The sequence below is a fragment of the Formica exsecta genome, unplaced genomic scaffold, assembly GCF_003651465.1.
Source record: "Formica exsecta isolate Colony F162 unplaced genomic scaffold, ASM365146v1 scaffold565, whole genome shotgun sequence".
Classification (NCBI taxonomy): Eukaryota; Metazoa; Arthropoda; class Insecta; order Hymenoptera; family Formicidae; genus Formica; species Formica exsecta.
Window position 1 is genome coordinate 7712 of NW_021852901.1, and position 15909 is coordinate 23620.

The window sequence follows — 15909 nt, forward strand, 5'->3', positions numbered from 1 at the left end:
AAAAAAAAATAAAACAACACAGAAAAAATAAATGAACTTTCATTCGCAAGATCAAGTACAAATAATAATACAATAATCTGACTAGTTGTATTGGTCCCGATTATTAAAAACACTGGAAACTAACCGTTATTCGACTTATTTACGACGCTTAATCTGCGTTCTTTGGGTTTTTCGCCTTTATATATGCTGGTTCCTTTAACTTTACTTGTTGGTTTCTCCTTTATTATTTGATCCTCTATTTCGAGGAACTGCATTATTGCACTTCTGCTGCACTGCTTTGCGGAACATCTTGTCGAAATCTTTTTCTATTGGAAATTTGTTCTTAACGTATGCTGAAAGCACATATATTTATTAGTTTTCGAACTGCCAACTATGCGAAATCAATACTCTGCATCGCACAAATTATAATCATATCTTTCATAGCTTCAATTTTCACCGTGTCGAGTTTCTTTTTAGCGGCTATACCTTTTTCGCGATGAAAATTTGCCACAGTTCCTGTAAGCGAGGAGGTAGCTAACTCTTCTTTTGAAAATAGCAAAGACATCATTTCGCATATCAACTTAGAGGCAGATGTGTGATTGCACAAGGAAAGACGAGTGGCGTTCACTACACAAGAGTCTGGTCCTCCAAGGTCGATTGTCTTTTCCTGTTAAATGTTTTATACAAAATATGATAAAACTTTTAGATAATTATTAAATGTAACGATATTCATATTTATAAAACTACATCGAATGAGAATTGAAAACCAAAGTAACATCATCCATATACTACATATACTACATATACTTGAAAATCGACACTCCAAAAATATTAATTTCTTTTGTAAATAGCATTTTAATTGAAATATGTAATGATTTTAACCTTATGTACTACGATTGATTGATGATCATCCGAGGACTTCACTTTATCAGCTGCATGATTCGATTCTTGTACATGTTCTAATTCATGTGTGTTGACTGTTTTTATCGCGACGTCTGGACTATCAGGGAAGTCTTTCGGTGATGATTCTAGGTTGTAATTTGGTAGTACTACCAGATTATGCTCGGATATCAAAGGTATCGACTCACGTGATGGTGCTGGTTTACGAAACTCTGTAACTGATCTTTGAAACGATTTCAACTTATCGCTTGGTAGATCTAACTCCTTATTTTGTACTATCGATACAGGCGATGCATCGGCTGTAGACGATTTCAACTTATTGTTTGGTAGATCCATCTTGCTGATCCAGATCGGATCAGAATTTAGTGTCATTGCTGGAGGAATGTAATCTCGCTCACGTTCAATGATGCAGTTCCTTATTGCTTGTACTTTCTACAAAACAAATGAACACAATTAGCACATCGTTTCATACTATTTACAAATATACGATGTAATGCAAATGTAAGTCAAAATTACATATACCTGTTGTAGTTGATCTAGCTGATGATTGAAAGACTCGGTTTTCCATGATGCAGATTGCAAATTGACCGTGAGATCTTTCATCATTTTATCTATCTTTGACAAATCTAAAAAATAAATAACGGTGATTACTGAGGATCTTATTAAGAGAGTTGAGTCACTCAGAATTAACAAATTATTGTTTTAAGTGCTTTTATTGCTTAAGGATATATGTATATCCAAAACTGAAAAACGCTCGAAAAAGCATAAAGAAATGTATTTGTGAAGGAATGATTACTCATTAGAGTGCAACTCGTTTAGAAATCTAATAATTTTGTGAATTGCAGGCATTGAAATAAAGTAATTCGATAATAATTTTTAAAAACTATTAAGATAAAAATTGAAGTCCATTTGATTTAATAGTGCGATTTGAGCTATATAAGTAGTAAAAACATTGATTGTTTTAACCATTACTAAAATTACTCAACCGGGTAAGATCTATTACAGTCATATAATCCTAATCTCAATTGATTTTCTCCAATCATCTGACTTTTCCATGTTTAATGGAACGTTTGATTTGATTTGTCAATATTGAGAGAAAAATATTCAACAAGAATACCTTCGTTGACAGATCGTAACCTGCGCAGTCTTTCGTTGTCTCTTCGCAACCTCTTATTTTCTTCATTTAATACAGTAATTGTATCTGCTAATTGTGATTTTGATTGCTTATGAACGGGAGATCTTTCGTTTTCTCCATCACATTCGTTATCGCTGTCCACAGATTTACTCTATAATTGTTCGAAATCGAACTCAAATAATTACTAATAGCAATTAGCCACGATAAAGACCACTACAATAAAGCGCCGATTAATCGCGCTCGAAATTTGGCGCGTCAGCCACCATCTCGCGCGTCGCACGGCGCGCGACAAATAAGAGCGCGCTCCAAAAACGGCGCTACGCGAATCGCGCCAGGCTCGCGGCATTGCTCGTGCCTATCGATGCGGGCCAAGCAGCGGTCACCCGGGAGAGCCTCAACTACAAACAAATTGTAATAATAAGGTTCAAAATTTAACTAATCATCGCAAACAACAACCGACGCGAAAATTGAGACAAACACGTAGAAACTTCGAGAACATTAAAAAGAACGTTTGTATAAAAGCTCTCTCGGGGAACCGCCGGGCGCACTCGATCGAGATTCATCCGTGACAGTGTGTGCTTATATCGTTTAAACGCTCGCTATAGAAAAGTCGCTCGCTTTTCTAATTCGTACGCTCGATTACGAAACGCGAAGTTCACGATTATCATAAAAGAGATTTCTCGTCGCTCGCGATTAATCTCTCGTTGTTAAAACGCGCCGTTTATTCCGTCGCTCGCGGAATCGCGCCGTTTATACCGTCGCTTGCGGTATTCGCGATATATCCGTCGCTCGCGGAGATTATCGTAACGCTCCCGGTCGCTCGCCGGAGCAATCACTCGGTTAAGATTAGCATAAATCTTATCGACAAAGAACTTGTTAACTATTTATTGTTCTTAATAAATTGACTGCCTTTTTTACAAAACTCTATCGTGTCCATTTTACGCGATCCTCGCGCTCCCGCGTTCACTCGCGCACAAAGTGAATACTAGTGACCACAAATACGTTTTATGAGATTATTTTTATAGATCTGATCGACAAAGAACTTGTTATCTATTTATTGTTCTTAATAAATTGACTGCCTTTTTTTACAAAACTCTATCGTGTCCATTTCACGCGATTCTCGCGCTCCCGCGTTCACTCGCGCACAATAATAGTATGAAATCATATTTCAAAGTTTTGTCACGTTTCGAATGGAAAAATCTGAAGAACATTAAATAAAGATATATATAGATTTAAGAAAATTACCTGTGACGAATATTTCTGTTTGTTGTGTTTGTACTGTTTTAAAATTTCTTTCCCCTTTTTCATGTTTAAAGTACATTTCTATAAATGAAAAAGTATTACTAACTCATTCAACAGCAAATTTATTTTTAGCATGCGATTTTTTAAATCATGATTCCTATCTAATGTAAAATATATGTCATATACCTTTTTATTTGATAGCGCACCCTTTTTTGTTCCTTTTACTTCCGATTCGTCACTGTCACTCTCTGTTTATTTTCTTGTGAACTGTTTCCTATCACATTTATCAAGTTCAGTGATACCATACTTTTCCAAATTATCTCTGATTTCGCGCATTTTGATCCATCCTAAAATTTCAATAAAGCATTGTCATATAAAATTTTATATAAACTTACTCAAATTAAAAATAATTGCAATTGTTTGGCAATTGGAGACTCTCTTTGGAGATAAAACTTTAAGAATGCTGCATAAGAATTTGGTTTGCTTCAATGGTATGGAAAATTATACTGTGGGTGACATCCACTATAATGTACTAAAATTAAGAATCTTTTATAGACATCATTCAATAAAACAAAAAAAATAATGCATATTTAAAATCATAATTAGTCATTTCGCTATGGATGATCTTAGTAGTTAATTTTAATGACCATGAGATATTTTAAAATTTTATCACTTTGTATTTTGTTGATGAACAGCAGTATAGCCGCAATTACACAAAACTCAATTCAACTACATAATCTGTTTTACATATTAAAAAACCGATATTGCCTTGTCACACAGAAGTACCACAATACCCATACAGCACAGAACATTACAATTACATTACAGTAATGTTACAATCTTGCAAGTTGCAATGTAATGTTGTTGAGACATTATTGGAACATGTAATTGTAATATTTCATGAGAATGTTACAGCAACATTCCAAAAGCATTACAAAAACAGTTTTCAGTAACCACTAGTTCGTTCGTTTATCGCCATACGGCGCCCGTTGCATTATATATCTCGCATTTAAGTTTCAGTCACGATGATTATATAAAGCTTGCAAAGAGCGGCTAGTAAGATTAAAGATATATAACTATTTTATCAGTTTAATATACGATCCCAATACAGGAAGGCATTCCAATATTACAAATACATTGCACCGTAACATTATTGTAATCTTACATTGTAATATTTCTAAGGGCGGACATTTCAACGTTGCCGCAGGCTTGCAGTAACATTGCAGAAACATTTCGCAACTTCTATGCAATATTACAATGTTTCAATGCAAGGTCTATGCAACATTTCTGCAATCTTTCGGTGCTGTATGGGTATTTTTACAGGCCTTAATTGAGTCTTTGTAGAAGTATACAAGACCAATAACTCTTCATTATTCAATATCGTTGCTTATCTCCATATGCCCGTAATTTTGTTGCAACTATCTCCCACTCACAATTGATCAATTTTTTTTCATTGTTGCTGGGCCTACATCACAGCCTTTTGGCCATCGAATTTTCACTATCGTTCCGCGTTTAATTATGTCATTTAATTCAGTGATTGTAAATTCATCTTCCAGATATTCCAAATATCCAATAGATATACTATCTTCTTCATTTGGAAACTCGCATACCATATATCTTTGATCGTCCATTGTCTATATGTAAAAACAAAATACAGGAGCGTTTTAATATTAACTGCGAGTACTGACAGCATCGTCGTGTCTATATTGAACTGCATACGTTTGACACAGATACAACATACTCGTAGCAACTCGCAGCTAATATTGAAACGCAGTCACAATGTACAGGAATACAACACATTGAAATATTTGAAATAATTGTTTTGATTAAACGCAACTTAGGTTAATTTACTCTGGGATGTCTACAATGGTTGCATTTATTAAATCATTATAGTTCCTATCTCGAATATGTAATGAAGGAAAGAAACAAAAGATCGTAGTAAAAGTCGTACTTGACTTTTCCCAGACGTTCAGAAAACAACCCGTTCTATACGTTTATATCGTCTTAAACATAAATTACATCAAGGATTTATTACTTACCTAAAGCAAAGTCGATGTAAGCCGAAAAACAAATGTTTACTATCTCGGGTTCGATTCCCAATGATATACTATCACTAGATCCCACAGAAAATAAATCTGCTGTTCAAATGAAACTGATATGTTCGCGGTACTTGTACTACGTACAACAAAGATAGCCGCGTACACGCCGGATCAGCGTATATAGATTGCCTTCGGAAATATCACCCGTGTGCACACGAGTGCCGTTCTATTTTTGTTATTTACTAAAAGTTGAACAAAGATAGAACGACGCTCGTGTACACATAAGTGATGTTTCCGAACGCAGCCATGTCACGCGTGGTGAACCGGGGTCTGAGATTGGCTATTAATTACACCAATAAAAATGAAGTATGAGCTTGTCATCTCTTTCCTACGGTGTGCAGAGTAAAAAGAAACAGGAAGGAACGCCTAACAAAGATAGAATGACAACAAACATATGCTATCGTTGATTAATGTGTCTGCTTGAACCACCAGCACTTGTATTAATACGTGACTATTAATTAATTGGTGTGTGATTCTATAATAATCGTTAATAAGGTAAATAATAGTAATGAAAGACCAAAGATAAATAATAGTAATGAAAGTGTAGTGTTCCAGGGAAAGATTAAAAGGACGTTTAGATATAACATTCTCAATAGTATTATGTATTATAAATAATATATACACGTGAGGATGATTCAATTTTGTATAGATGATAGCTTTTTTTGAGCTCTCTATATGCATATTTGTGTTTAATTACACGTAAAAAATGGATGAGGATAACGATAATGTATTGACTAGAAGAGGTTATTATAAACGATATTTACAAGACAACGATGTACCAGTCCCTGAGTCAACAATCCGTTCCCGTAGACAACGAGAACAGATGTCATTACAACAGGTCAGTTTGTAAACATATATCAGGTCTACCGGAAAGTTCTGTCCATTTTTGGAATAAAACAAAATACAAATTTTTATTACCGTCAATAAACTTCATTAAATAATGTAATTGCCATTATTATTAATGATTTCTTGCCAGCGTGAGGGCACACATGCGCCAAATAAACATGTGCTTACGTGTCAAGATGAGACTTGTTGTGATAGAAACGGACAGAACTTTCCGGTAGACCTAATACTTATGATTTTTTCACTATATTAAATTTTTAATTGTATTTTAAAAATATGACAAAAGCAGACTCCCTTTTAATAAATATTCATATTTTTATTAGAAGATCATTTAATTTCTTATTTGCAATAAAGTGTACTTCTCTATTTAGGAACATGAAATGGATGTCATCGACGATATTTCTATGATATCAGAACAATTATCTGTGAGTTCCAATGACAACGAACGTGCCATTGCTGCTGAAGACATATCGGAAGATAGTGATCAAAGTATCAATGATCCAATATCATCTGGCAATCCAGAAAATAATGATGCAGTGAGTGTAATCATTGAATCAAATTTCAACCTTTCGGATGAAAGCTCAATATGTTTGGCAAATACAAATCAACTCATTAATTTATTATTTTTTATTCTAAAGAGTCGCTTTGATATCATTTTATTGTTGCTATAAAATTCTCTGAATATAGGAATAATTCAAATTTCAATGAATTACTATAGATTTTTTAATAATCTTGAAAGTAGAATACACCCTTGCAGAAACTAATAATGAATTTCAGGATACCTTGAAAACATAATACTTTTACTAACATTCTTGACAACGCAATTTGTATTTTGTTGTATAGGATACAAGTATGGATGACATCTCTGTAGTTAATAGAACTGACTCTGATACTGCATCAATATCAGATGGTTCAAATAGTTCAATCGGAAACGAAAGACAAAGCGTGCCTGATATTGCAGCTAATGATAACACATCGGATTTGGAAGATGTATTTCAAAATTATGAAGAATTCTTAGAGCCTGCAGGAAATGTAGATTTTGTTCTACCCGAGGATAATGATCAGGTACTTTAATCGATTCGAGTAAATTGAGATTTTCTGATGCAAACTTTGTAGCCAAAGAGAAATCTGCCACAAGTTTGTAGTATATTTTGCATCGAAAGATATTAGGATATGTACATTCAGACTTTGTCTAATCCATATGAAATCTATCACGTACACTGTAGGTCTTAATTACCCATATCTGAGAATAACTTCGAATATAAAAATAATAATCCCTATTACAGGAACGAATCCCATTATATGAACAATCGAATATATCCAAGATAGAAAGTGAACTTCTCATATTAAACTTTGCGATGCGGCATAGTCTAACCGATGTTGCTCTTGAAGACCTCATCACTTTGATAAACTGTCACCTACCGTACTCAGTATATCACACGAAGCATATATTTATGAAGAAATATGATACTTCAGCGTCAATCCGTAAATGCTATTATTGTCCAGAGTGTTATGTAAGATTGAAAACGCTTGCTGCGGATGATAGAGCAAAAGAAAACTTTGTTTGTCGAGAATGCCAATATAGATATAACAAACATGCATTGGGAAAAAACGGTAACTATTTCCTATATTTACCTTTAGAGCGGCAGTTGCCCGACTTTGTGAACAGCAACAAATACGCTATGCTTCAAAGAGAAAACGATAATTGTTCTGATATAACTTCTGGAAAGTTTTATACATCTTTAAAAGATGCTGGGGTAATTCAATTACATGATATCACGGTACAGATCAGTACTGACGGCGTTCAAGAATTTCGTTCATCATCTGTGTCAATGTGACCTATACAGGTGATGGTGAATGAATTGCCGTACAGAGAATGGAGAAAAAAATATGATGTTATGTGGTCTGTGGTATGGCAAAGAAAAATCTGATATAAATTTGTTTTTATCTTTACTTGTCGAGGAATTGATCTCCATGCATGAAGTAGGTATTACGCGTAACACGGCAGGCGAAGAAGAAATTCGTATTAAAGTACATACAATCGCGTCTCCTGTAGATTCTGTGGCGCGACCTTTGTTACAAAACATAAAACAGTATAACGGGACCTTCGGTTGCAGCTTTTGTTTGCATGAAGGTATACACGTTGAAGTCGGTAGAGGAATGACAAGAATATATCCCGGTTGCGTAAAGGAACCGCGCACATTGCGCCAACATGAAATAGATTGTGAAACTGCTGTGCAAACTCGAACTACACCTCATGGTGTGAAAGGGCCATCGGTTCTAATGCTGCTACCAGTCTTTGACATTACGTCTTCATTTACATTTGATTATCTGCATACCGTTTTATTGGGAGTGTCAAAAACTTTTACGGATACTTGATTTATTTCGTCAAATCACGAAAAAAATTGGTATATAGGGAACAAAGTAGATCTTATTGATGAGAAACTTCTGCAAATAAAACCACCGTGTGAAATTACTCGTACGCCCAGATCTATCAGTGAAAGAAATCTATGGAAGGCATCAGAATGGAAGCACTTCTTGCTCTATTACTCCTTTATTTGTTTACAAAACGTAATGCCCTTACAATATGTGAAACATTGGTTTCTTTTCATCTTTAGTATGCACATATTTCTACAACAAAAAATCAGTGACGTAGATTTATCGACGGCTGAAAGTGCATTGAAAATGTTTGTGCTTAAAATAGAAGACTTATATGGTTTAGAATATTACAAGTTTAATGTACATTTGTTACATGTCCCAGAGTTTGTTAAACAGTTCGGGGCTCTCTGGGCTACATCTACTTTTTCTTATGAACACTATAATGGAGTACTAAGAAAAATGTTCCGAAATTCGCAAGCCGTTCCGGAACAGATATGCAAATTATATATGAGATCAAAGCGCGTTGAAAGTTCATGTTTAGAGGTGTTTTCAAGACCCGATTGTTTCGAAAATGCAAAAATTTTATATGATAAAATGAGTGGAATGTATCATACGAAAAATTATCTGGAGTACGAACCTTATTTTAAAACATTTGGAAAGCCGGTTCAAAAGGTGTTAACATTAATGGAACAGACTTGTATAGAAGCTCTTTTACATGAAAATATTCTAAACGAGAGTGACTGTTACAAGCGCTTCATTTTTCGAAATGTGTTGTGGCATGCCGAGAACTACGAAAAACTTCAAAGGCGACAAAACAGTACAGCATTATTGCAGAATGGTATGTTCATTATAATATCCGGGATTTTTGGTGTCCGTACTGTGTCAAAGGATTATGTACGATACGTTATTATTGGAAAGATTCTTAATCGTGTTAATATGGAAATTTGTAAAACAAACAATCCAACACTTTCATCGAATCGTCTTTTTCACGTTACTCGCATGACTGATTCTGTCATCGCTATCTTTCCTGACATGTTATGTATCAAATGTGTAAAGATTCCATACGATAATGTAGATAAGTATTAAGTATTGTCCGCCTCGTAAATAATATTGAACGTGATTAATATATCAGTATTGTGTAACTGCAACTATTTATAGTAAATAAATTTATAAGACTTGTACTTTTACATCAATTTCCTTCAGCCTCCTTTTACCTTTAACAGGATTTTATTACAACGCACTTATTAAAATATACAATTCAGTATACATTATTAGTAATGTTCTCACTAGGGTACAATATATAGTACCTAACAATACTGTTCAGCAGTGATATAATAACAACAGTATACAGTGAAGAGTATACACTATTGAATGTTGGAAAAAATGCTCAACTGTATACGCTATACAGAATGTGCACTATTAGTTGGTTTAATATTGCAAACTTCTGCACACTATTGGTTCTCACTATTCAATGATTGATATGACAGTAGTGTATACTGTTAAATCTCTGCACTAGAGCTATTTCAATAGTACTTACTATTACATTCTAATAATTCACATTGGTCAATAGTTAAAAATTGTGTAGTGGACACTATGTATTATTAGTGTTGCAGTAATCATTGCAGTAGTGATTACTGCTTATAACTATCGGCGTTCAATAGTTACTATTATCATTCCAATAGTTACTATTAGCATTCCAACAGTTTTTTTCCGTACGGGATATTACTTTAAGAATATCATATTACCATTTTCTTATGTAAAAGTTTATTTGTATTTAAAGTTTTCTTCCATAATAATTTTCTATTGCATTTCTGATCTCAAGATTTGAGTTTTCATCAAAGTATATCTTCATTTTGTAACATCATTAGAAAGCTTTTTAAAGTAGAACTAAGTCAATAAATGATGCTAGGCAAAATATTCAACTGATATTAACTGTGTAATTATATTTTAGATTAAACAATTGGCTCGAAGTGTAAGCCAAAATACGAAAACTTCGTGCATTCAACTGACTTATGAGGCAGATTTTTACAAACCAGTTGGCAATGAAATACAGTTGGTATGGAGCAAAGAAGAAAAATATCTTCTCAAACTTACAGTTATGTAAAGTAATTATGTGTAAGTAAAATAAATTCAGAATTGCAATTTTGAATTATTTAACGGCATAATTTTATATACAAAATATATACATTTATAAATATATTTATAGCAATTTACTTATTGAATTTAGAGACATTTTTTTTATAAATATTGGTATTCTAAGCAATTTTTATATTGACATTAAAACAAATTTGTTCTTACATTTTATAATTGATTTAAATTTAAACAAATTACTTTGAACATTGTATCATAGGAATATAAAAAAACAGAATGAGTCTTGTATTATTTGAATAATATTAAATTATTAATTAATATTATAATTTTAAAATAATATTTTTTTTCAAATTGTGTCATAATTATTTAAAATAATATTACCAGAAAAACATCGAAAAAATTTTTTCCAAATTCTAAAACCGGAAACATCTAAAAGTTGTACATAAGCAGTTGTTTTTTTTTGGTATTGTTAAAATATTTACTTGTTTGTCTGCTGGTATAAATTCTTTTAATTGTTCCGGACAATGTCCTGTCCATGAATCAAGCAGTAGTAGACTTTTTTCTCCAGTATTTCGTATTAGTTAATGTTCTTCCAGAATGTACTTCGAAATTAAAGCCGCTTTCATCTGCATTATAAATTGATCCTGCACCGATAACATCAATATGTGGTTTAACCTGTCTCACAAATTCCTCTGCGCTTTGACGTATTGTTACATCAGCTGCATGAGAAGATCGCGTTTTAAAACTTGTTATTTTACGTGATACAATGCGATGTGCTTTTTTAAAATTCCATATCCACCAATTTCCTGCTCTAAATGAAGAAAAGTCTATTTGCTCCTTTGCTTGTAATGCCCATTTTCGCAAATCTATGTCGTGAATGATAGATCCTCTATCAATAGCTTCTTGGAATTGCGATAGTACATATTCGGCAATAAATACAAGTTTGTCCCTGTTTGACCCTCCGCGCATTACATTTTCTTCCCATCTATGCAATTGCGAAACAGATTTTACCTAGAAGAAAAGAAGTTTGATATTTAGAAAATCTAATTCAAAAATAAAAAGATTAAAGAACTAACGCAGATATGCAAAGTAAGTAATATGCATAAGTCTGAAATATCTTTCTGTTTCCGTTATCGTTTATTACCTACTATTTATACACAACGCACATCTACCTGCTCGTTCAACTCATATTATTTTTCTTATGTTTGTATTAAATTTTACCTTTCTAAAACGATTCTGTACAGCAGTAATAGCTAAATGTCCTTTTTTTCCACTGTTCCAAAATTCAACTGCTTTTCTTTTGTAATTTAAGTTTACATTTCCACCTTCGTTATCCACAATACAAACTTTGTCTTCATAATTATCTTCTTCAGCATCAATATCATACACGTCCACAAATTGTACATCATGCGGTTTCGACGGATCATCAAACTCAAGTTCCCATTTGTATTCAATCTCAACATCATCATTTACAGCATTTTTTATTATATCGGAAATGGCATTATGAAGTTCAACTTCATGGCGATTAACAGGTGAGACACCAAAATTTGCAATGTTAAACGTTGTGATTAATAAATTTATAACATTTGCTATATTTATTCTTGGCATTTTAACACAAATTGTTGTGTTATCACCAGCACAAGGAGTTTGTCTTCCGTGAGGAGTTAATTTAAGAAATCATCTCTTGGATTTATTTTATATATAAAACTTTAATTTGGAACTCACAATCAGAATAAATTTCAGTTAACTTGAATCGTATAATAATTGTTCAAATAACGTCAGACTATGAGTGAAATGCGGAAACGTACGGCTTTTATATCGAAATGAAGATAACATTTCAATAAATATTATGGCGTGATGTTTAAGATCAAATTTCATTGGTAGACAGAATTTGAAAATTTTTTAAAAATATCAAAGAAAAATATTGAGTGGTGGGGGTATTTCGAAAAATTTACCATTTTTTAAAAATCCAGATACGCCATTGTAAAGTACATTTGAAACCATAAAACTTTTGTTTAAACAATTTTTTCATATTTCTTTTTGTTTCAATAATATTCGCTTCGGAATGTGAAAACCGATTTTTTCTAAAGGGTTGTTTTTACCCCTGAAACCGATTTTTAGCACCAACAAAAAATCGTTTCGTTATTAGGGACTACTACTCTATAATTATGCAAAGTTTCAGATTTTTTTGAATTTTCGCGTTGCCGAATGTTCCTTGTGGGTAGGCTTCTAGGGCAGACATAGGAACATCCTCCGCACATTCTCAAAATGTCATAGTACGTATTTCGAATATTAATGGGATATTCACAATCTACGTTTGTGATATTCTGCGTACGTGCTCAGGATCTACCTGTGCTGTGTGGGTGTACGATCTAGAAAAAGTGTCTTACGATCTTATGAAAAACGGCAGCGTGGCGACTCTCAGTCTTCTCTTTGGTATCACCTAGAGTCCCTCTAACAGAGTCTGGCCAACTTGACAGTTTTGGCAAAATTTTGCGAAAGAGAAAGGAATGTACGCCATCTTACTTTAAACGAACGCATGCGCATGACAGTGCTGCATCTAAATTTAGTGATGTTCCTGCTAATCACATTTTAAATTATCATCAATTATATTCCAAAATTCTCAGAAAATTTGTTGTTTTGCGATTACATATTTATCAGAAAAAAAATACTATGCTTAGTAAATACACAGTATATACAGTAGCGCAACTCCTTGTCGGCATCTTTGATTTTAGGCCGGTATTCATAGTCAGTTCTTATATTTAAGACCGTCTTAAAGTAACATTTCATGGGCAGTGAAAAGCAGCAGCAGTTTAGTAACTAACTAGCATTGTTTGGTGATTTTACAGAATTGCTGCGCTGCCCATGAAAAGCTGTGTTCCGATTCCCCACCCGGGTGCATCCAGACACCCAGAGAGCGTTCAGATTCCTCCCAAGTGCTCTCGCCGGACTCTCAAGTGAGACGTTCAAATTGTCACTCTATTCACCCGGGAGAGCGTAAAAACCACTCGGCTCCGTGAGCCGGGTGGTTTGTGAGTGAAGATGAGTGGCAATAAGTGCGGGCAATATTGAAAAATCTAGTAATATTGTAAGTCAGAATCGGACATCAGATGCATTGAAAATTGTGTATACCCTGCCGAAAATGATCGATTAAAACGGATTTAAAAAAATGTAATCCGAATCGATCGGGATTTCTGCACCGAAAATGCGGTATTAAAACCGATTGAAAATAGTCAAATCGAATTTAGTACGCTTCAGGCGAGATTAATGTTGGATGATATATCTCCACCTCAATCCGAAATTATACGATTTCATAAAGTTATAATTAAACCTGTTTTAATGCAATTGAATTGGAATTTACCATAGTCAATCCATAGGTAAAAATAATCCCTTTTAAGGGTCGGCAGGAGAGACAGTAGAGACCTCTCGCGGGAAGCCGTGAATTACGAATTCGCTTATCCCGTATTACGGCCAAAAAATAAAGAGAATCATGTTAAACCTCAGCAGAGAAAACCGCTTAGTAGCAATCGAATGTGATTGATTCTTACTTTTAGAACCAACGAATCAACGTCAAGTGTTGACAAGACGATAACTGAGCGCTTTCTCTGCTGAACGCGGCCATAGTATATCTAGACCGAACGTTTGCTTTTATTTAAGGAGTGGGGGTAAAGATGCACGTAGAAAAGGACATATTCTGTGTCGTGCAATGAGTAAAGAATCACAGGAAAGAGCATATCGGTGGTGGGGGTAGATTTATCGCAAACGGTAGTACGTCATCGCAGCCATCTTGAGCGTCCACTTTTTTCGACGTTTTTCAGAGCCGTATACAGCCACTTGTTGCCTTACTTATTCCAGTCTGCACTTATTTTGCGCACGATCATCGATTCTAAATAAGTGAGAGGAAGAGCCGGTATTAGGCTAAAAAAATATTATTAATAAGTTTTAATTGTAAGATCATGGTGCATTGCCAGGCCTTTGAGGTACTTCCAGTATCTCTGTCATGCTCCAATTCGTCCCTGAGCGGCCATCTTGAGCGTCCACTTATATATAGTCACTTCCGTCCGCTTGCTTAGCACCAAATGCTTTCTCCTGTGAATCTTTACTCATTGGTTTCGTGCCCCTTGCGTTCTCTCTCGCTCGCACGTAGCATAGCGTACTCTTTCGCTATGCTACATGCGAGTGAGAGAGAACGCAAGGGGCACGGAACAGAGTATGTACCTTGGCCCCCACTCCTCAACACTCGATCTAGATATACTATGTCTATGGTCTGGACCAATGAGCATGCTATGTAAATCAATATGGCGATTTTATTTTGATGCTCTTCGATTTGTTGACTCTACCCGACTCTGGGTCGAGTCGAGTCAGATCTCAAGTTCGATTTGAAACTCTGGCGGAAAGCGGTTTATGATTGGTATTGGTTTCTAGTATAATCAAATTTCTTACCTGATCTTTCTTCTAATCCATTCATTGTATATTTATTCATATTTTCGTTATTACTACTTATTCTTCTTTTTATTTTATATAATATAAACTTATATTTCTTATAATAATCTTGAAATATGATGATGATCAAGAATAATGTTAAAGACTCTTTGATGGAGGTTATGAATCACGAAACCAATCATAAACCGCTTTCCGCCCGAGTTTCAAATCGAACTTGAGATCTGACTCGACTCGACCCACAGTACGTTCCGTTTCACGCATTGAGCGCATAGATCACCTGGAAATCTATAATATATGTTACGTGAACTATAAATTTCCAGACGATCTATGCGCTCAATGCGTGAAACGGAATGCACTCTCAGGCCGGATTCACACCTTGGCAGAAAAGCGGAAAGCAGAAAAGCAGAGGCCAATCAGAACTCGCGCTGAAAAAGCAAAATGTACTGCTTATTTCAGCGCGAGTTCTGATTGGCTTCTGCTTTTCTGCTTTCTGCTTTTCTGCCAAGGTGTGAATCCGGCCTGAGAGTGCATTCCGTTTCACGCATTGAGCGCATAGATCGTCTGGAAATTTATAGTTCACGTAACATATATTATAGATTTCCAGGTGATCTATGCGCTCAATGCGTGAAACGGAACGTACTGTGGGTCGAGTCGAGTCAGATCTCAAGTTCGATTTGAAACTCGGGCGGAAAGCGGTTTATGATTGGTTTCGTGATTCATAACCTCCATCAAAGAGTCTTTAACATTATTCTTGATCATCATCATATTTCAAGATTATTATAAGAAATATAAGTTTAT

The 15909-nt window shown here is 34.5% G+C and overlaps 3 protein-coding genes across 9 annotated transcripts; 1 reads left to right on the forward strand and 2 right to left on the reverse strand.

Annotated features, from left to right (window-relative positions):
• Positions 1-73: 73 nt before the first annotated feature.
• Positions 74-5274, reverse strand: LOC115242102. The gene is made up of 10 exons (XM_029818174.1): positions 4976-5274; positions 4690-4890; positions 3443-3603; positions 3260-3337; positions 1997-2165; positions 1402-1505; positions 1278-1311; positions 862-1178; positions 466-646; positions 74-332 (listed from the first exon to the last, which is right to left on the reverse strand). Exons 4-10 carry the CDS (start codon positions 3320-3322, stop codon positions 202-204), a joined length of 999 nt encoding a protein of 332 aa, XP_029674034.1. The 5' UTR covers positions 3323-3337; positions 3443-3603; positions 4690-4890; positions 4976-5274; the 3' UTR covers positions 74-201.
• A 404-nt stretch (positions 5275-5678) lies between these two features.
• LOC115242101 lies at positions 5679-10775 on the forward strand. Of its 5 annotated transcripts, none has more exons than XM_029818170.1 (5): positions 5679-5820; positions 5903-6193; positions 6570-6734; positions 7042-7263; positions 7485-8511. In XM_029818170.1, exons 2-5 carry the CDS (start codon positions 6062-6064, stop codon positions 8034-8036), a joined length of 1071 nt encoding a protein of 356 aa, XP_029674030.1. In that variant the 5' UTR covers positions 5679-5820; positions 5903-6061; the 3' UTR covers positions 8037-8511. The 5 variants fall into 5 exon arrangements, with proteins under 5 accessions (XP_029674030.1, XP_029674031.1, XP_029674033.1 ...); XM_029818171.1 differs by having other exon boundaries at positions 5681-5820; positions 5911-6193; XM_029818172.1 differs by having other exon boundaries at positions 5693-5850; positions 6005-6193.
• A 474-nt stretch (positions 10776-11249) lies between these two features.
• LOC115242103 lies at positions 11250-13334 on the reverse strand. Of its 3 annotated transcripts, XM_029818175.1 has the most exons (3): positions 11890-12490; positions 11468-11679; positions 11250-11387 (listed from the first exon to the last, which is right to left on the reverse strand). In XM_029818175.1, exons 1-3 carry the CDS (start codon positions 12274-12276, stop codon positions 11384-11386), a joined length of 603 nt encoding a protein of 200 aa, XP_029674035.1. In that variant the 5' UTR covers positions 12277-12490; the 3' UTR covers positions 11250-11383. The 3 variants fall into 3 exon arrangements, 1 of the variants encoding a protein (XP_029674035.1); XR_003885004.1 differs by lacking the exon at positions 11890-12490 and adding an exon at positions 13059-13334 and having other exon boundaries at positions 11250-11679; XR_003885005.1 differs by having other exon boundaries at positions 11250-11679; positions 11813-12500.
• Between the last annotated feature and the right edge of the window lie 2575 nt (positions 13335-15909).

What these genes read in the sequence shown, in the direction of transcription:
- LOC115242101 (XM_029818170.1), top strand. Translation starts at nt 6,062, where the DNA reads ATGGATGAGGATAACGATAATGTATTGACTAGAAGAGGTTATTATAAA. An exon ending in AACAGATGTCATTACAACAG is followed by an intron (nt 6,194 to 6,569) that starts GTCAGTTTGTAA and finishes TTCTCTATTTAG; the next exon opens with GAACATGAAATGGATGTCAT. An exon ending in TACCCGAGGATAATGATCAG is followed by an intron (nt 7,264 to 7,484) that starts GTACTTTAATCG and finishes TCCCTATTACAG; the next exon opens with GAACGAATCCCATTATATGA.
- LOC115242102 (XM_029818174.1), bottom strand. Translation starts at nt 3,322, where the DNA reads ATGAAAAAGGGGAAAGAAATTTTAAAACAGTACAAACACAACAAACAG. An exon ending in AAGGAACTGCATCATTGAAC is followed by an intron (nt 1,179 to 1,277) that starts GTGAGCGAGATT and finishes AATCGTCTACAG; the next exon opens with CCGATGCATCGCCTGTATCG. An exon ending in AATCAATCGTAGTACATAAG is followed by an intron (nt 647 to 861) that starts GTTAAAATCATT and finishes AACATTTAACAG; the next exon opens with GAAAAGACAATCGACCTTGG.
- LOC115242103 (XM_029818175.1), bottom strand. Translation starts at nt 12,276, where the DNA reads ATGCCAAGAATAAATATAGCAAATGTTATAAATTTATTAATCACAACG. An exon ending in TACAGAATCGTTTTAGAAAG is followed by an intron (nt 11,680 to 11,889) that starts GTAAAATTTAAT and finishes CTTTTCTTCTAG; the next exon opens with GTAAAATCTGTTTCGCAATT.